General features: G+C 37.8%; 1 protein-coding gene across 1 annotated transcript in view; it reads right to left on the reverse strand.

Annotated features, from left to right (window-relative positions):
* The window catches only part of kcnq1.2 (potassium voltage-gated channel, KQT-like subfamily, member 1.2), a 234,762-nt gene that overhangs the window by 213,866 nt on the left and 4,362 nt on the right, over window positions 1-16,534 (reverse strand). Inside the window, exon 2 of the mRNA XM_066724383.1 lies at window positions 3,304-3,394. Within this exon, the coding sequence (XP_066580480.1) occupies window positions 3,304-3,394 (91 nt within the window). The remainder of the gene's footprint in view (window positions 1-3,303; window positions 3,395-16,534) is intronic.

Genomic DNA, 16,534 nt, shown 5'->3' on the forward strand with positions numbered 1-16,534 from the left:
CAGTATTGTAAAAAAGTCGATAAACTACACTATGAGTCCCGTTACATATATACAGTGCCTATAGAAAGTCTACACTTGTCTCCTTGAATTAGTTTTTTCACATTTTGTTGTGTCAGTGCCTCAGAGTTTCAATCATTTAAACTAGGATTTCCCCCCACTAATGCACACACCATACTCCACCATGTTAAGGGGGAAAACGTTTATATTGTGAGAAAAATTATAAATTGAAAATACAAAACTGAAATATCAAGTCTCCACCACAGAGTTAATACTTTGTAGAAGCACCTTTGGTTGCAATTACAGCTGTGAGTCTATTGGGATAGGTCTCTACCAACTTTGCACACCTAGATTTGGCAAAATTTCCTTGGGAAGTGTTGATGGACAGCAATCTTCAAGTCATGCCACAAATTTTCAAATCACAAACTGGCAGTGCTCAAGGGTCCGAGTCTGAGTCGAGACCTCGAGATCCACAAAAAATTGACAAGCCAATATGTGGATAGCATGAGTTAGAATAGGCCAATTACTACTTCTACTATTAATAATAGTAAGAAACACCACCACTACATAATACTACATTAAATATCCACATCTTTATTAAACATTCTTTAATCTCTATTTAATCAAATAGGCTAGATATACACTCACCTAAAGGATTATTAGGAACACCATACTAATACTGTGTTTGACCCCCTTTCGCCTTCAGAACTGCCTTAATTCTACGTGGCATTGATTCAACAAGGTGCTGAAAGCATTCTTTAGAAATGTTGGCCCATATTGATAGGATAGCATCTTGCAGTTGATGGAGATTTGTGGGATGCACATCCAGGGCACGAAGCTCCCGTTCCACCACATCCCAAAGATGCTCTATTGGGTTGAGATCTGGTGACTGTGGGGGCCAGTTTAGTACAGTGAACTCATTGTCATGTTCAAGAAACCAATTTGAAATTATTCGACCTTTGTGACATGGTGCATTATCCTGCTGGAAGTAGCCATCAGAGGATGGGTACATGGTGGTCATAAAGGGATGGACATGGTCAGAAACAATGCTCAGGTAGGCCGTGGCATTTAAACGATGCCCAATTGGCACTAAGGGGCCTAAAGTGTGCCAAGTAAACATCCCTTGAGCTTGTGCAAATTGTAGCCTCTTTTTCCTATTTGTAGTGGAGATGAGTGGTACCCGGTGGGGTCTTCTGCTGTTGTAGCCCATCCGCCTCAAGGTTGTACGTGTTGTGGCTTCACAAATGCTTTGCTGCATACCTCGGTTGTAACGAGTGGTTATTTCAGTCAAAGTTGCTCTTCTATCAGCTTGAATCAGCCGGCCCATTCTCCTCTGACCTCTAGCATCAACAAGGCATTTTCGCCCACAGGACTGCCGCATACTGGATGTTTTTCCCTTTTCACACCATTCTTTGTAAACCATAGAAATGGTTGTGCATGAAAATCCCAGTAACTGAGCAGATTGTGAAATACTCAGACCGGCCCGTCTGGCACCAACAACCATGCCACGCTCAAAATTGCTTAAATCACCTTTCTTTCCCATTCACACATTCAGTTTGGAGTTCAGGAGATTGTCTTGACCAGGACCACACCCCTAAATGCATTGAAGCAACTGCCATGTGATTGGTTGGTTAGATAATTGCATTAATGAGAAATTGAACAGGTGTTCCTAATAATCCTTTAGGTGAGTGTATATGGAAATCATCATGCGTTAAAATATTGACTCCAATATTGAAGTTAAATACTGACCTACGTGTGCATTAATAGTACAGTATTTCACAAGGAAATAAGATGTAATACAGAAATTCAATGTAATTACTGAATACAGAACTCTACCCTGCAACATCAAGAAAGACGTATTGTCATCAAGTAATACCCAGGTGTGTGTGGGGGGGGGGGGGGGCAGTGATATTAGGTAAATTAAGTCAACACCAAAGTCAACATAAGAGAATTAAGAAAATACAAATAATAGTCATATCAGAGACGTATGTGGTCTGCTTTTTCAGTTATATGACATTGCTTTTTACATCGACCTCAGATGTTGAAAATTATACACCACATACTCAACACTAAAGAGCACTAAATAAATCACTGACAACAATGTAAATGGTAGGGTGTGATTTTCTGACTCCGTCTGTAATTGATGTAATCACGTGATCTACTCGCAGAGGAATCGCTTGGCCTCTGTCCAGAAACGGACGAGTAGGCCGCTGATTAATACTTGGTAGTGTGTGGACAGCATGTTGTATTTTTTGTTTTTTTGTTTTGCGGTCTGTATTCCTGTAGCATCTACACCGTCACACTCATCTGTCGGTGTGGGAGATGTTTTTGTGGTCATCTTTAGACAATGCAGATTGCTTTGGAAGGCTATAAAATTAACTTTTGTTAGTTTGTAGTTTTCCTCATTTTCATTTAATGCGTAGCTATTGTATGTATTTTCAATTTATTTGTGCGCTGATTGGATAGATTCGGAGAGCCTCAGTCGACAGTGAGAGCGTGCATAGCTGCAAAAGGTGTGCATGGCATGGTTTATGGCTTTCTTTTTGTCACCCCACCATACAGGTGAGATTTGTAGACTGCTTGGTATATTGTTGTCACATGCACACTTTGGTCTTGGCCATAAACGCCTGTAGCTCTTGCAAAGTTGCCATTGGCCTCTTGGTAGCTCTGATCAGTTTCCTTCTTGCTCGGCCATCCAGTTTGGAGAAGACAGCCTGATCTAGGCAGCGTCTTGGTGGTGCCATATGCCTTCCAATGCTTAATAATTATCCTGACTGTGCTCCAAGGGATATTCAAGGCCTTCAATATTTTTTATACTCATCCCCTGATCTGTGCCTTTACAAAAACATTGAAGCTCCCTGGTGCTCCTGGTTGAGTCTTTGCTTTGAAATGCACAACCCAGCAAGGGAACCGACATTAACTGCTGAATGTATCCTGAATTCACAACAATTCAACACAGGTGGAGGCCACTTAACTTAGTGTGATTGCTTACACCTGAGCTAATTTAGGATTACAACTGGGGTGGACACTTATCCAACCAAACTATTTCAGTTAAAAATTGTAATACATTTTCTACAAATTTACAATTTCCATCTGTTTTAAGTTTCATAGAAATTGATTATCCTAGTAAAATCACATTCTAAAAAATACTGTAACCCTGTGTCTGGAGGAAGCAAGTAAGTATCAAACCACAGTGAATGCAGCCTAAAGCATATATCTAAGTAGAGGCAATGTGTATGAAGTGGTTTCAGTGAGTTTCTGTAAATATGCCAGGTTCTCAAAATATGTATTATTAAGTGCTCTTACCATCCAAAACAGAGTTCCACTGGCAAACTCAGCATATTGTTCTATTGTTGACAGGACACTGAAGATGAGGCAGACCAGCACCATTAAGAACCTGCCAAGAGAAAAATAGAGATGTTTGGTTAACTAAAAGTCTCTCACCATGTTATAACATCTGACTGCCATTGTTCAAAATATCACTAATGTGGCAGTGGACATCTTACAAAAAGTGTCTTCCAAAAAAATCGAAACTCGAGCAAACTCTGAAAACATACTATTAATATTCAAGTATAGTTTGATGAACAATAAGTATGAAACTAAAATAATCACAGCATAATATTGTTTCAGGTGAAGAGCGTGTATGTTTCTAAGTACAACTGTACCTACACAAATACACCTATATTAATCAAGATAAGAAAAAGCCCAATCAGTAGATAATGTATACACAGGTGTATACATATGTTCACAATATAGCGTCAGTGGGATTTTAAATATTAACAATTTAACAGTTGTGTTTGCTTTCTCCTCAATGGCTTGATGCTACATGTATATGACCCAGAGATACCCTCTCTAATTAGACTACTCTTCAGCCTGTGGAAAAAACTAATCCACCACACCTGAGAAACAGTGTGGTTAAAAAATGACTTTTATCTGAAAGAAAATATCTTCCATCGCCAGCTTTTCTGATGTAGGATTTCCCTCTTTTTTATTATGACACATTGGGCCAGATGGGCTTGTATTTTCCAGTATGCGGATTAAGAGTTACCAGTAAAGCACATAGAGCTTTGTGATCAAAATGTTCCATCTGCATTACTGGAGAGATCAAAAAAGGAAAAAATATCATTTTTTATAAAACAGCAATTACATCATTCTCCAGATGCTACACGACCTTGCTACTTTCCTGTAGTAGTTTTAATGCATATGTATTTTCTTACCAGTCCATTACTAGTCTATATTAAACTGTGATTCTGTAATTTACAAAATGTACAAAATGAAGTTTTCTGTAGGTCAGTTTTTGATGATTTCTAAATATATATTAGTAGGTGGTGCAGTCATCTCAGGTGTTGGGGCAGCATTTCTTTTAAATTACCATTCTTATTACAAAAGACAAAACAAATGTCTTCATGCAGATTGTACTGGAATAAGAAAGTCACAATTTAACTTGCAAAGACACACTGTGACATACATTACTGTGCATTAGCCAATTCATATCCATGTAGGCAAGTGGCATGATTTAATTGTGTAAATGTTGGAATGCCCTGCGATCAAAAATATATTTTTGGGACTGTTTACTTGCAAGAACAATCTCTACTGTGCATGAACCTCCTCTGTTGATGGAAAGGGTAAATAATAAAGTCATCTTCACTGTTTTTCCCCCAGCCGTGGGCACACTTCATGTTATCTATGGAAACTATACTTACTATCAAGGAGTAATGCTGTGAAACACTAATACTCAGTTGACTTGATAATAATGACTTGAGTAGCAGCAGGGAAGACAAATCCAGTGCTTTTACAGTTTTTCTGCTATCCAAGTTATGACATGACACATTCTGAAACATTGAAAGGGAACGAACCCCAAATCTGCCATTATTTGGTAATATATTAATTTTTGAAGGGTGCTATACATCTTACTTATACATTAAGCCACACTTAGATGCATAAAAACATTTTTTTAGGAACTATGTATGTTTCCCTGTGAGTTGGGGAACCATGATAAAACCATGATATGTTTCATACTGCAAATTGAAGCTTTGTGATGTTCTCTAACTTACCTAAGGATTTATTTAAATCCATGCTATTGTCAGGATGAATCATTGATACAGTTCACTAACAGGACAACGTTCAAAGCTATGTGCTGAACAATGAATTATTTGCTTCACTGTTCCTAACTGTTCCTAACTTTCTCAAACTCCAAAAAAACGTTTATGGAAAAAATAAATTGTTTACTACTAGAAGAGGAATAAAATAAGTATTGCGATGTGGCATAAATACTTTTTTCTTTCATAAAATGCACATTTGCTCTGAATAATAACAATTAAGAATGTGATGTATGTGAGATTTAAGCACTTAAATAAAATGTTTTTATGCTTTTCATTTTTTCTCATGTTCTGCTATGGTGGGCCACTGCCCCCGTGCTCCTTGTGGATGATTCACCCCTATGCCATTTACAGAATGCAATTTTGTTTATTAAAACTTGATGATTTGTAGTATCCTTTGTATGGATTTCAAGTATCTCTAAGGGTTTTCGTCTATACCCCTTAAAATATTATGAGCTACACCTGTTACTGTGCAAAAGTTTTAGGCAGGTGTGAAAAAATGCTGTAAAGTAAGAATGCTTTCAAAAATAGACATGCTGATAGATTATATTTATCAATTAACGAAATGCAAAGTGAGTGAACAGAAGAAACATCTAAATCAAATCCATATTTGGTGTGACCACCCTTTGCCTTTGATGGTATGGCCCCCACAGAGCCCTGATCTCAACATCATCGAGTCTGTCTGAGATTACATGAAGAGAGAGAAGCAACTGAGGCTGCCTAAATCCACAGAAGAACTGTGGTTAGTTCTCCAAGATGTTTGGGCCAACCTACCTGCCGAGTTACTTCAAAAACTGTGTGCAAGTGTACCTAGAAGAATTGATGCTGCTTTGCAGGCAAAGGGTGGTCACACCAAATATGGATTTGATGTAGATTTTTCTTCAGTTCACTCACTTTGCAGTTAGTTAATTGATAAATATAATCTATTAACATGTCTATTTTTGAAAGCATTCTTACTTTACAGTATTTTTTCCTACCTGCCTAAAACGTTTGCACAGTACTGTATGTATTTGTACATGAGCAGGTTACAGCGATGTCACATTTCCAAAACTTGGAATATGTCAGGACAACAATCTTTTGCTTGTGACAGCAACCTGAGGTCTGAATGCATATACCACACAATAGTCTGTCTGCAAAATGTCACATACAGTATACTATATCCTGGGTTCTGACACATGACGTCCTGTCTCTGAAAGCTCCCCCTGTGCCATTATGGGATGTTGAGTGAGGGAGCTCTGGAATTCACTGAGACATTATACTGTTGGATTTGGAAATGTTTTTAACACAAACTGGGAAAAACTATGAAACTGAGACTTAAGTAATGCTTTATTTAGGTACAGTGAGGGAAAAAAGTATTTGATCCCCTGCTGATTTTGTACGTTTGCCCACTGACAAAGAAATGATCAGTCTACAATTTTAATGGTAGGTGTATTTTAACAGTGAGAGACAGAATAACAACAAAAAATCCAGAAAAACGCATTTCAAAAAAGTTATCAATTGATTTGCATGTTAATGAGGGAAATAAGTATTTGACCCCTTCGACTTAGTACTTGGTGGCAAAACCCTTGTTGGCAATCACAGAGGTCAGACGTTTCTTGTAGTTAGCCACCAGGTTTGCACACATCTCAGGAGGGATTTTGTCCCACTCCTCTTTGCAGATCCTCTCCAAGTCATTAAGGTTTCGAGGCTGATGTTTGGCAACTCGAACCTTCAGCTCCCTCCACAGATTTTCTATGGGATTAAGGTCTGGAGACTGGCTAGGCCACTCCAGGACCTTAATGTGCTTCTTCTTGAGCCACTCCTTTGTTGCCTTGGCTGTGTGTCTTGGGTCATTGTCATGCTGGAATACCCATCCACGACCCATTTTCAATGCCCTGGCTGAGGGAAGGAGGTTCTCACCCAAGATTTGTCGGTACATGGCCCCGTCCATCGTCCCTTTGATGTGGTGCAGTTGTCCTGTCCCCTTAGCAGAAAAACACCCCCAAAACATAATGTTTCCACCTCCATGTTTGACAGTGGGGATGGTGTTCTTGGGGTCATTCCTCCTCCTCCAAACACGGCGAGTTGAGTTGATGCCAAAGAGCTCGATTTTGGTCTCATCTGACCACAACACTTTCACCCAGTTCTCCTCTGAATCATTCAGATGTTCATTGGCAAACTTCAGACAGATCTGTACATGTGCTTTCTTGAGCAGGGGGACCTTGCGAGCGCTGCAGGATTTCAGTCCTTCACGGCGTAGTGTTACCAATTGTTTTCTTGGTGACTATAGTCCCAGCTGCCTTGAGATCATTAACAAGATCCTCCCGTGTAGTTCTGGGCTGATTCCTCACCGTTCTCATGATCATTGAAACTCCACGAGGTGAGATCTTGCATGGAGCCCCAGACCGAGGAAGACTGACAGTTATTTTGGGTTTCTTCCATTTGCGAATAATCGCACCAACTGTTGTCACCTTCTCACCAAGCTGCTTGGCGATGGTCTTGTAGCCCATTCCAGCCTTGTGTAGGTCTACAATCTTGTCCCTGACATCCTTGGACAGCTCTTTGGTCTTGGCCATGGTGGAGAGTTTGGAATCTGATTGATTGATTGCTTCTGTGGACAGGTGTCTTTTATACAGGTAACGAGCTGAGATTAGGAGCACTCCCTATAAGAGAGTGCTCCTAATCTCAGCTCGTTACCTGTATAAAAGACACCTGGGAGCCAGAAATCTTGCTGATTGATAGGGGATCAAATACTTATTTCCCTCATTAACATGCAAATCAATTTATAACTTTTTTGAAATGTGTTTTTCTGGATTATTTTGTTGTTATTCTGTCTCACTATTAAAATACACCTATCATTAAAATTATAGATTGATAATTTATTTGTCAGTGGGCAAACGTACAAAATCAGCAGGGGATCAAATACTTTTTTCCCTCACTGTATGTATTTATTTTACAGGTGAGAAGCTATAAGGTGTTTAAGTTGAGAGTGTACAACATTTTGTGTTGTCCTTCCATGACATTATGACTATTCTCTGAAATGTATAACACCCACACCACACAATTGTTTTTAATTTGAAAAAATAAAATATCCAGTACATCTTGTTGTAGTTTGTACCGATGATACACCTGAACAAATCTGTATGTGAATATTCTGACCATTAGTAAGCAATGAATGTGTGGCCTTTAAAAATCCTTGAGTTTTACATGTTTTAAAGTGTACTTTTGGGGAATATCCATATATGCTAGATTATCCTGTTTAAGCAGGAGTGACATTGCACCAGATGCCACTGATACTGATTGTATAATCCTTTATTCCCAGCATGCACCTCTGCAAAGTGTTCAAGTATGAGGTAGAATTGGAGAATGTGAAGAAAAAAAAATGCTTTCAGGCTTTCATTCTTGTTGTAAATAGATTGTGAACTGTGAAAATCCTGACCACCACTTGGTTATGTTATGGCTAACTCTCATAATGACATGCAAGTCTATCAAAGTCTAAGACACACTTTTTAAAATGGTTTGATGCTAAAAGGCTTTGATTAATATATAGTGTGTGTATATAAATAAAGAATATATGCTGTATACACATATATGATAGATTCAGTACTAAAAACAACAACAGAATAGTTTGATGCAGAATTAATCTCAATATCAAAGTAGAAAGAAGAAAACAAATGAAGAAACCAAACAAGCCAATCGACATCATGAACCTCAGAGTACAAATTTGAAATGAAGAAGAAGACCAACAAGAAGACCTATAAGTATCACAGTTGTGCGATAAAATAAGTGACACCATAGAAATTGCAAGATAATTTTGAGTACTTATTTAATCACAAACTCAAAAAAACAGAGAACTTATAAAGAAAAGAAGAGAAATAAAATACAGTGAAGACCCCAGATCAACCAATAATTACATTGAACTGTGCAAAACAGTAGGGAAACATATTACTGAAGATGTAAGAAAACTGAATAGCAACCTACTTTAGAACAAAAAAAAACATTTGAAAAAAATGGGAACATAAAAAATACAAAACAACTCCTCCAAATAAGAAACAATCCAATCATTGCCCTGAAAAATGATGATGGCACACTTATCAAAATGTGATTATCAGAAGAGTGGAAGAATTCTACAAACACCTACATAGTAGTGTAAAGACAGAGAGCAGTAAATAAGAACTTTCAGTGAACACAAGTGAAATACCAGATGTGATTCCAGAAGCAGGCAGTGCCATAAAGAAGATGAAAAATGGAAAAACACCTGGAGAAGATGGAATCACAGTGGATATCTAAAAGAAGCCGTAGAAGAAATGGAAAAGGAAAGTTTCTCAAAATTAAACAAATACAGATGAGTGGACATATAGACACACAAAAGCTCATATTCTGTTACCCAAGGTCACCAACAGGCGTCAGTATTTTCCATTGTTGCACACATCCATATAACAAAATGCATGTTGTGCAGGTTAAAACATATATATCAATAAAACAAAAATACGGTAAATGCTGATATTTACACCTTTTATGTGAGAATTATAAGCAGAGTTTAAGAGACGTACAGTATAAATATCTTCTCACATCTGAAATGTTACCAACACAAACACGTAAATGATTGACTTGGAGGTCGCAGTGATGTTTCATGAATTGGCTAGATCCGTTTATGAAGTGTAACAGGGTTTATTATGCACACAGGTCTGTTATGGTGACGTCACTCCTCTATACTCAAACTCTCCACATCAGGAGAATTAGTCTTTTGACATAATGCGGTTGTCACTCATTCGGGACTGTCCTGATCAAGTACTCGGAACGTACCTGAGTCTAAGTGGGGTCTGACTACACAATTCAAAATTATGTCCTGACCCGGGTCAATGAGATTGATGTTGTTCAGTTACTGAGATGGCTGCGGAGATTAGTTAAGATTGTTATGGTGATGTCACTCCCCGAGACATGAAGAGTAGGCCGATTCAAACATCACATATCAGGGGACCAGTCTGCTAAATTAGCCTGTTGATGGGTTTGTAGCAACCTTATCCTTCTGGGATCGCTGGCTGATTTAATTTCTGTGGGGACTGTATCTGACCAGACAAGGTCATCCAAGGGCATCCACTGTTCGAAATGGTACATCAACATACTCAGCTTTGTCTGAAGTGAGAATTGACATAAGGTTAATGTGGCTGAAATTTCCAAGAATCAAGAAGCAAGATTACAGACAAACTACATTTATATAAATGCTCAGTAGTTAATTACATAACCCATCTTTAATCCCCTGCCCTTGGTCATGTGTCTGTTACACCAGTGAGACAAATCAATCAAATTATGTGAAAACATTATGTTTAAAAAAAAGGAAGCAGGAACAATTCTTATTACTTTTTAAATATAATAAATTCATAAAACATAAAAGAGTTGTGAGCCACAGATTGCCATGGCAATATTCTACAGCCCCCAACAAAAGGACACACCTGATACATCCTTTCTTGTTGAACTCCTCTCCTTTGCAATTCTTAATTAGTGGATCTGATTAAAGCTTAATTTACATTACTGTCTCAGTGCACAAAATCGGGTCTCCAAAAAGCCGTTCTAGACTCTGAATGTGAATCAAAGTGATTGAAAAGTATAATTGTAGCACAGGTCTTATAAGAAATTACAGGCACATTGCATAGTATACATATATACATTTAAAAAACAGCTTAATGCATATGAGATTAAAGAAAATAAACAGAGGAAAGCACCAGGCTGTTATATGTAAGGAGAATTATAAAAATGGAGCTGCAAGCAACTTGAGTGATTGGTGATTTCTATAGCAAAGGAATCAGGGGTTTACAAAGAAATAAAGCTCCAGATTGTTTTCCAGGGCATTAGCTTTAACAAAGGTTGTACAATGAACTTGCCTGATCATATCATATATGTTTATCAGATCAACAACCTGTCAGATGACATTCCTTTAAAGAAAGCTTTCATGTTTGTAGCACGGCTTTCTGTTTAAATTTCTCTTCACCTGCATCACTTTTTTCAAAGGTATTAACTCCATATCTTCTGTGTATGGGGCTTTAGTCTTATCTGAGGCACCAAATATATACATTTGGTTTTATTCTATGTCATACTTTTGCATGATATATTTGTAAATATTTTCACACAAAATGCTACTGAATTGCATATTTCTAATTCCTAATAAATAAATAAATAAATAGATAGATAGATAGATAGATAGATAGATAGATAGATAGATAGATAGATAATAAACAATGACATGTATCCTCATAGTAACAGAATTGTATTAAACCTTAATCCTTCCTCTTTAAAGCACCAGATGTTCTTGCATCACTACATCTTTCATGTGAGCCGCAAATAAATATTCTTGAAGGATACATATTCTCATAGGATTTGCAGGTATTTGGTCAAATGTAAATAATAAATCTCCTTTCCCATTTATAGACAATGACCTGTTCTCAGGTATTATCCTTTGTTTTCATCAGTTTGAAAATTTGTGTTTTGCATTCTATTGAATGGAAACTCAATTAAAAAACTGAAGTGCTCAGTTGATTTAGATAGGTTTACATATTCTTGAAAATGGCCATTCCAGCAGTTTCCAGCAAGGGCACTGTGGCATAAGGGAGGGCTCTGGATAGAAACTGAAACTTCATATAAGCACAGATATAACTTCCTGCAGGAATGAACAATGACACTCAAGTGTGCTGAAACTGATATTACCTTTCTCAAAGGATTCATTGTAGCCCTAAAAAATACTATATAATGAGGTAAATTGCTGTTACTGAATTTGTATACTCTATGTAGTAGTAGCAGAATTTGTTGAAAAAAGATGTGCATAGTATTTGAAAAGACGGACAGAGAGAGAGTGCTAAGCAGAGAGATCAGCTAACTTAATCTCTACTGCTATTCCTGCCAACAAAGCAGATATATACACTACCATTCAAAAGTTTTAGAACACCCCCAATTTTTCCAGTTTTTATTGAAATTTAAGCAGTTCAAGGCCAATGAATAATCTGAAATAGTACAAAGGCAAGCGGTAAACTGACAGAGGTTAAAAAGTTTAGGTTACAAAAAAAAGAAAAATAATGTACATTTCAGAGTTATATACTGTGTTACTACACCCTCTGAAGCATTATTTGAAGTTACACTGTACAAGTCCATTCTACTATGAAACAAGATAGAGATATATCTTCGTGAATAGGGTCCATAACCTTAATTCCTGGGATAAATTGCTCAATAAACAGTCACTCCCCTCCAGAGTACCTCTAATCAGCTTATACAGTCCCATCTGCACAGTAAGTTGGCAGTTTTACGCCACTGTTTTCACTTACTGTTTACGTTATGCCATCTTTTTACTCCATATCTGAGGGTTAATCTTTTTAGTGAACTAGTGACTACTAGCCTCTGTTATACAAGATGTTGTATTCCAGTCAGACAGCATGTTAATTCAGTTCATGTTTTAGTCAGTTGCATATGGCACTTTGAATCTCAGATTGTTCGCCTCATTTTATGTATGGTTCCATTACTCCTCCACATATATACCTTTATATAAGCTTTCAATAAGAGCTGCTTGTGTATTCACAATATCCATTGAAAGCTGACCAGAAGGAGAAAGCAGATGTTAGTAGCAGTCACAGCCTTGTCACAATGTAGTAATAGGTTTCATAACAGACAGTATTTAAGATAAAGAAACACATGATGTTTGTTTACCTTCAGAAACTATACCCTTCAAGCTTTGCCACTAATTAATCCACAGAGGATTGGGATGTGATGCAGTTAGTCATGGGCACTATAAGTTAATCAATCAGTTTCTGCTTGCTTACGTACCAGAAACTAACAAATCCCAGGTGCTAATTATCCCTTACATTAAATTAGCTGTTCATTAATAGATAGTAAGTTCATTATTTTTAAAAGTTAGGTTTAATAACTACTTTATGCATATGTTTACAAATGCATCTATGGTGCTGTTAAATAGGAAAACAAATAATAAATGGCATTAATACAATTAATAAACATGTAATAAACAGTTAAATTACGTGTGTCATTTTAATGTAACTCAGTTCATGATTACAAAACTCTTTAGATTTTCAATACATAAAGAAATAAGTATTATTCGTTCTAATGTTATATGCAGCATAAAGTATAACCAATCCATTATGCTGTACAATTATTAAATTGATTAGAGGGACATAGTGAGATAGATATAAAGTCTAATCTCCAAACCTATTGTTTTCTGTTTCTGTTCTGCCAGGTAGTCTTGTTTACAGACTCTTCCCCTCGTATTGCTGCAGGCTTTAGTACAAACCAGGTCACAATTTATGAATCTTAGAGCCAACGACAAACCTCCAGAGGCTGATTAAAATAAAACAGCTGGTGTTTGATCCAGCATTACGAACCACAGTGCTCCCCTCGCAAGCATTCATATTTTGCTGCCTCAAACAGCGCATGTCCTTTCATAAAGGGCTGCCCGAGGGAGGGGATGTTGATAGAGGATGCAGTGGCATAATCCTTTGGGTCAATCTCACGTATGCGTGTCCTGTTAGACAGAAGGCTTATCATAGGCCTGGAATTTTTGCAAGAGTGTCTTTATTGTCTGTGATGACACTTTTTCTAGCTTTGTTCAAAATGCACCTCTTCCTTCCTATGAATACCATGTGCTGTTTTGAAATACTGCTTTCGTACCAATAATCAGACAATTGTGTGAAATAATGTTTGTACATAATTATTTCCCAAGGTATTCCGCTTAAATAATGTATGTGTATGTGGATATGTGTTGTAAATGTTTAATGTTATTAAAAAATATTAATTTTGCAGGGTGTCAGCAGGAGCAATTATATGTAGAGGCTATTGATTGCAACCAGACTCCGTGTTGTGTAAAAAATAAAAAAAGCCACCATGTATATGTCAGTATCATTGTCTGTATACCTAACCTATGTTACTTGTGCAACTGGTAATATTTGGAAGTGTAATTTTCAATGTGTAAAGTACACAAGTTTGGTTATTAATGTGTGTAGCTGTGTTACATTCAGTTTTACTCACACCTCAACACAACAACCACACATTGCAGAAGAGAGATTTCTAGACGACAGATGTCCTGTGTTAAACTAGATTCTTTCAGCAGATTTCTCGTCATCTTAAAAACATCCAGGGACAGACACACGTGTGGTTATATCACTGATTCAGTGTTGAGCTCTGTGGTGTGACAATGTGCACTAATGACAACATGTATGAAGCCAAATGAGGAATAGCTTTTTTCAGTTTTGTATGTGCCATCTGCATCCCAATTGCCAAACACCTGGCATCTAATGCATTATACAAAAGGATCCTCCATTTGTAAACAGATTTCAGGCTTTAGAAAAGCCCATAGGAATTCTCCAACATAAGTCTTGAGTTGAATCTACTTTTTTACATAAGTTTCTTGAAATCACATCTACACCCTACCTCTAATCACAACCACCACTGTTACTAGAGCCTCATTACAGCTTAATCCTGCCTGTTCATTAGCCTAGTCCAGTCAATTAGCCTAGGCTTTGTATGTCTTTTAAATACTTTTCCCCATGGGGCAATTCATTATTACTTGTTTTATTTTTCTTTCTGTTTCCACTGACAGCCACTCTTATTGGGACAGTTTGTTTATTCTTCAAGTACCATTTAGCGTACTTGACTACTGACTAAGATGGACAAGATAAGCAGCATTCTGCAGTAGTGGTTAGGTCTCTAACACTGCTGTTGTGCCTTTCAATCAAATAATGTAATAATAAATATGTTCTTAGTGTATACAGTGCTTGTGTTACAACGATCACTTTTGTCTCATTCAGTTTTGTATGCTCTCTTGAGCTCAGATGTTCATACTGCTGGCATCCTTTGATTACTGGGTTTAATTAGCTTTCTGCTGAATAATGGGGTCACAGAAAGCAAGTTATTCCTTGCCATTAGTAAACCTAGCTGGATTAAGTATATACTCAAATGGAATTCATGGTTGATCTCAGCTTATCTGTAAGTGTATATATACACTCACCTAAAGGATTATTAGGAACACCATACTAATACTGTGTTTGACCCCCTTTCGCCTTCAGAACTGCCTTAATTCTACGTGGCATTGATTCAACAAGGTGCTGAAAGCATTCTTTAGAAATGTTGGCCCATATTGATAGGATAGCATCTTGCAGTTGATGGAGATTTGTGGGATGCACATCCAGGGTACGAAGCTCCCGTTCCACCACATCCCAAAGATGCTCTATTGGGTTGAGATCTGGTGACTGTGGGGACCAGTTTAGTACAGTGAACTCATTGTCATGTTCAAGAAACCAATTTGAAATGATTCGACCTTTGTGACATGGTGCATTATCCTGCTGGAAGTAGCCATCAGAGGATGGGTACATGGTGGTCATAAAGGGATGGACATGGTCAGAAACAATGCTCAGGTAGGCCATGGCATTTAAACGATGCCCAATTGGCACTAAGGGGCCTAAAGTGTGCCAAGAAAACATCCCCCACACCATTACACCACCACCACCAGCCTGCACAGTGGTAACAAGGCATGATGGATCCATGTTCTCATTCTGTTTACGCCAAATTCTGACTCTACCATCTGAATGTCTCAACAGAAATCGAGACTCATCAGACCAGGCAACATTTTTCCAGTCTTCAACTGTCCAATTTTGGTGAGCTTGTGCAAATTGTAGCCTCTTTTTCCTATTTGTAGTGGAGATGAGTGGTACCCGGTGGGGTCTTCTGCTGTTGTAGCCCATCCGCCTCAAGGTTGTACGTGTTGTGGCTTCACAAATGCTTTGCTGCATACCTCGGTTGTAACGAGTGGTTATTTCAGTCAAAGTTGCTCTTCTATCAGCTTGAATCAGTCGGCCCATTCTCCTCTGACCTCTAGCATCAACAAGGCATTTTCGCCCACAGGACTGCCGCATACTGGATGTTTTTCCCTTTTCACACCATTCTTTGTAAACCATAGAAATGGTTGTGCATGAAAATCCCAGTAACTGAGCAGATTGTGAAATACTCAGACCGGCCCGTCTGGCACCAACAACCATGCCACGCTCAAAATTGCTTAAATCACCTTTCTTTCCCATTCAGACATTCAGTTTGGAGTTCAGGAGATTGTCTTGACCAGGACCACACCCCTAAATGCATTGAAGCAACTGCCATGTGATTGGTTGGTTAGATAATTGCATTAATGAGAAATTGAACAGGTGTTCCTAATAATCCTTTAGGTGAGTGTATATATATATATATATATATATATGTGTGTGTGTGTGTGTGTGTGTGTGTGTGTGTGTGTGTGTGTACTGTATGTATATATCACAAAAATACAATTTTAAAATACTATCAAACTAAAGCAAGAAATGTTCCTTGATAATAATAACAATAAAAAGAGGCAATAACATTGCTATCGCACAACAAACATCATGTGTGGGGACAGGCCTAATGGAAAAGCTTTTTGGCTTTGCTTGAAATCTTTGCTG

The sequence above is a fragment of the Amia ocellicauda genome, chromosome 15 (assembly GCF_036373705.1).
Source record: "Amia ocellicauda isolate fAmiCal2 chromosome 15, fAmiCal2.hap1, whole genome shotgun sequence".
NCBI lineage: Eukaryota > Metazoa > Chordata > Actinopteri > Amiiformes > Amiidae > Amia > Amia ocellicauda.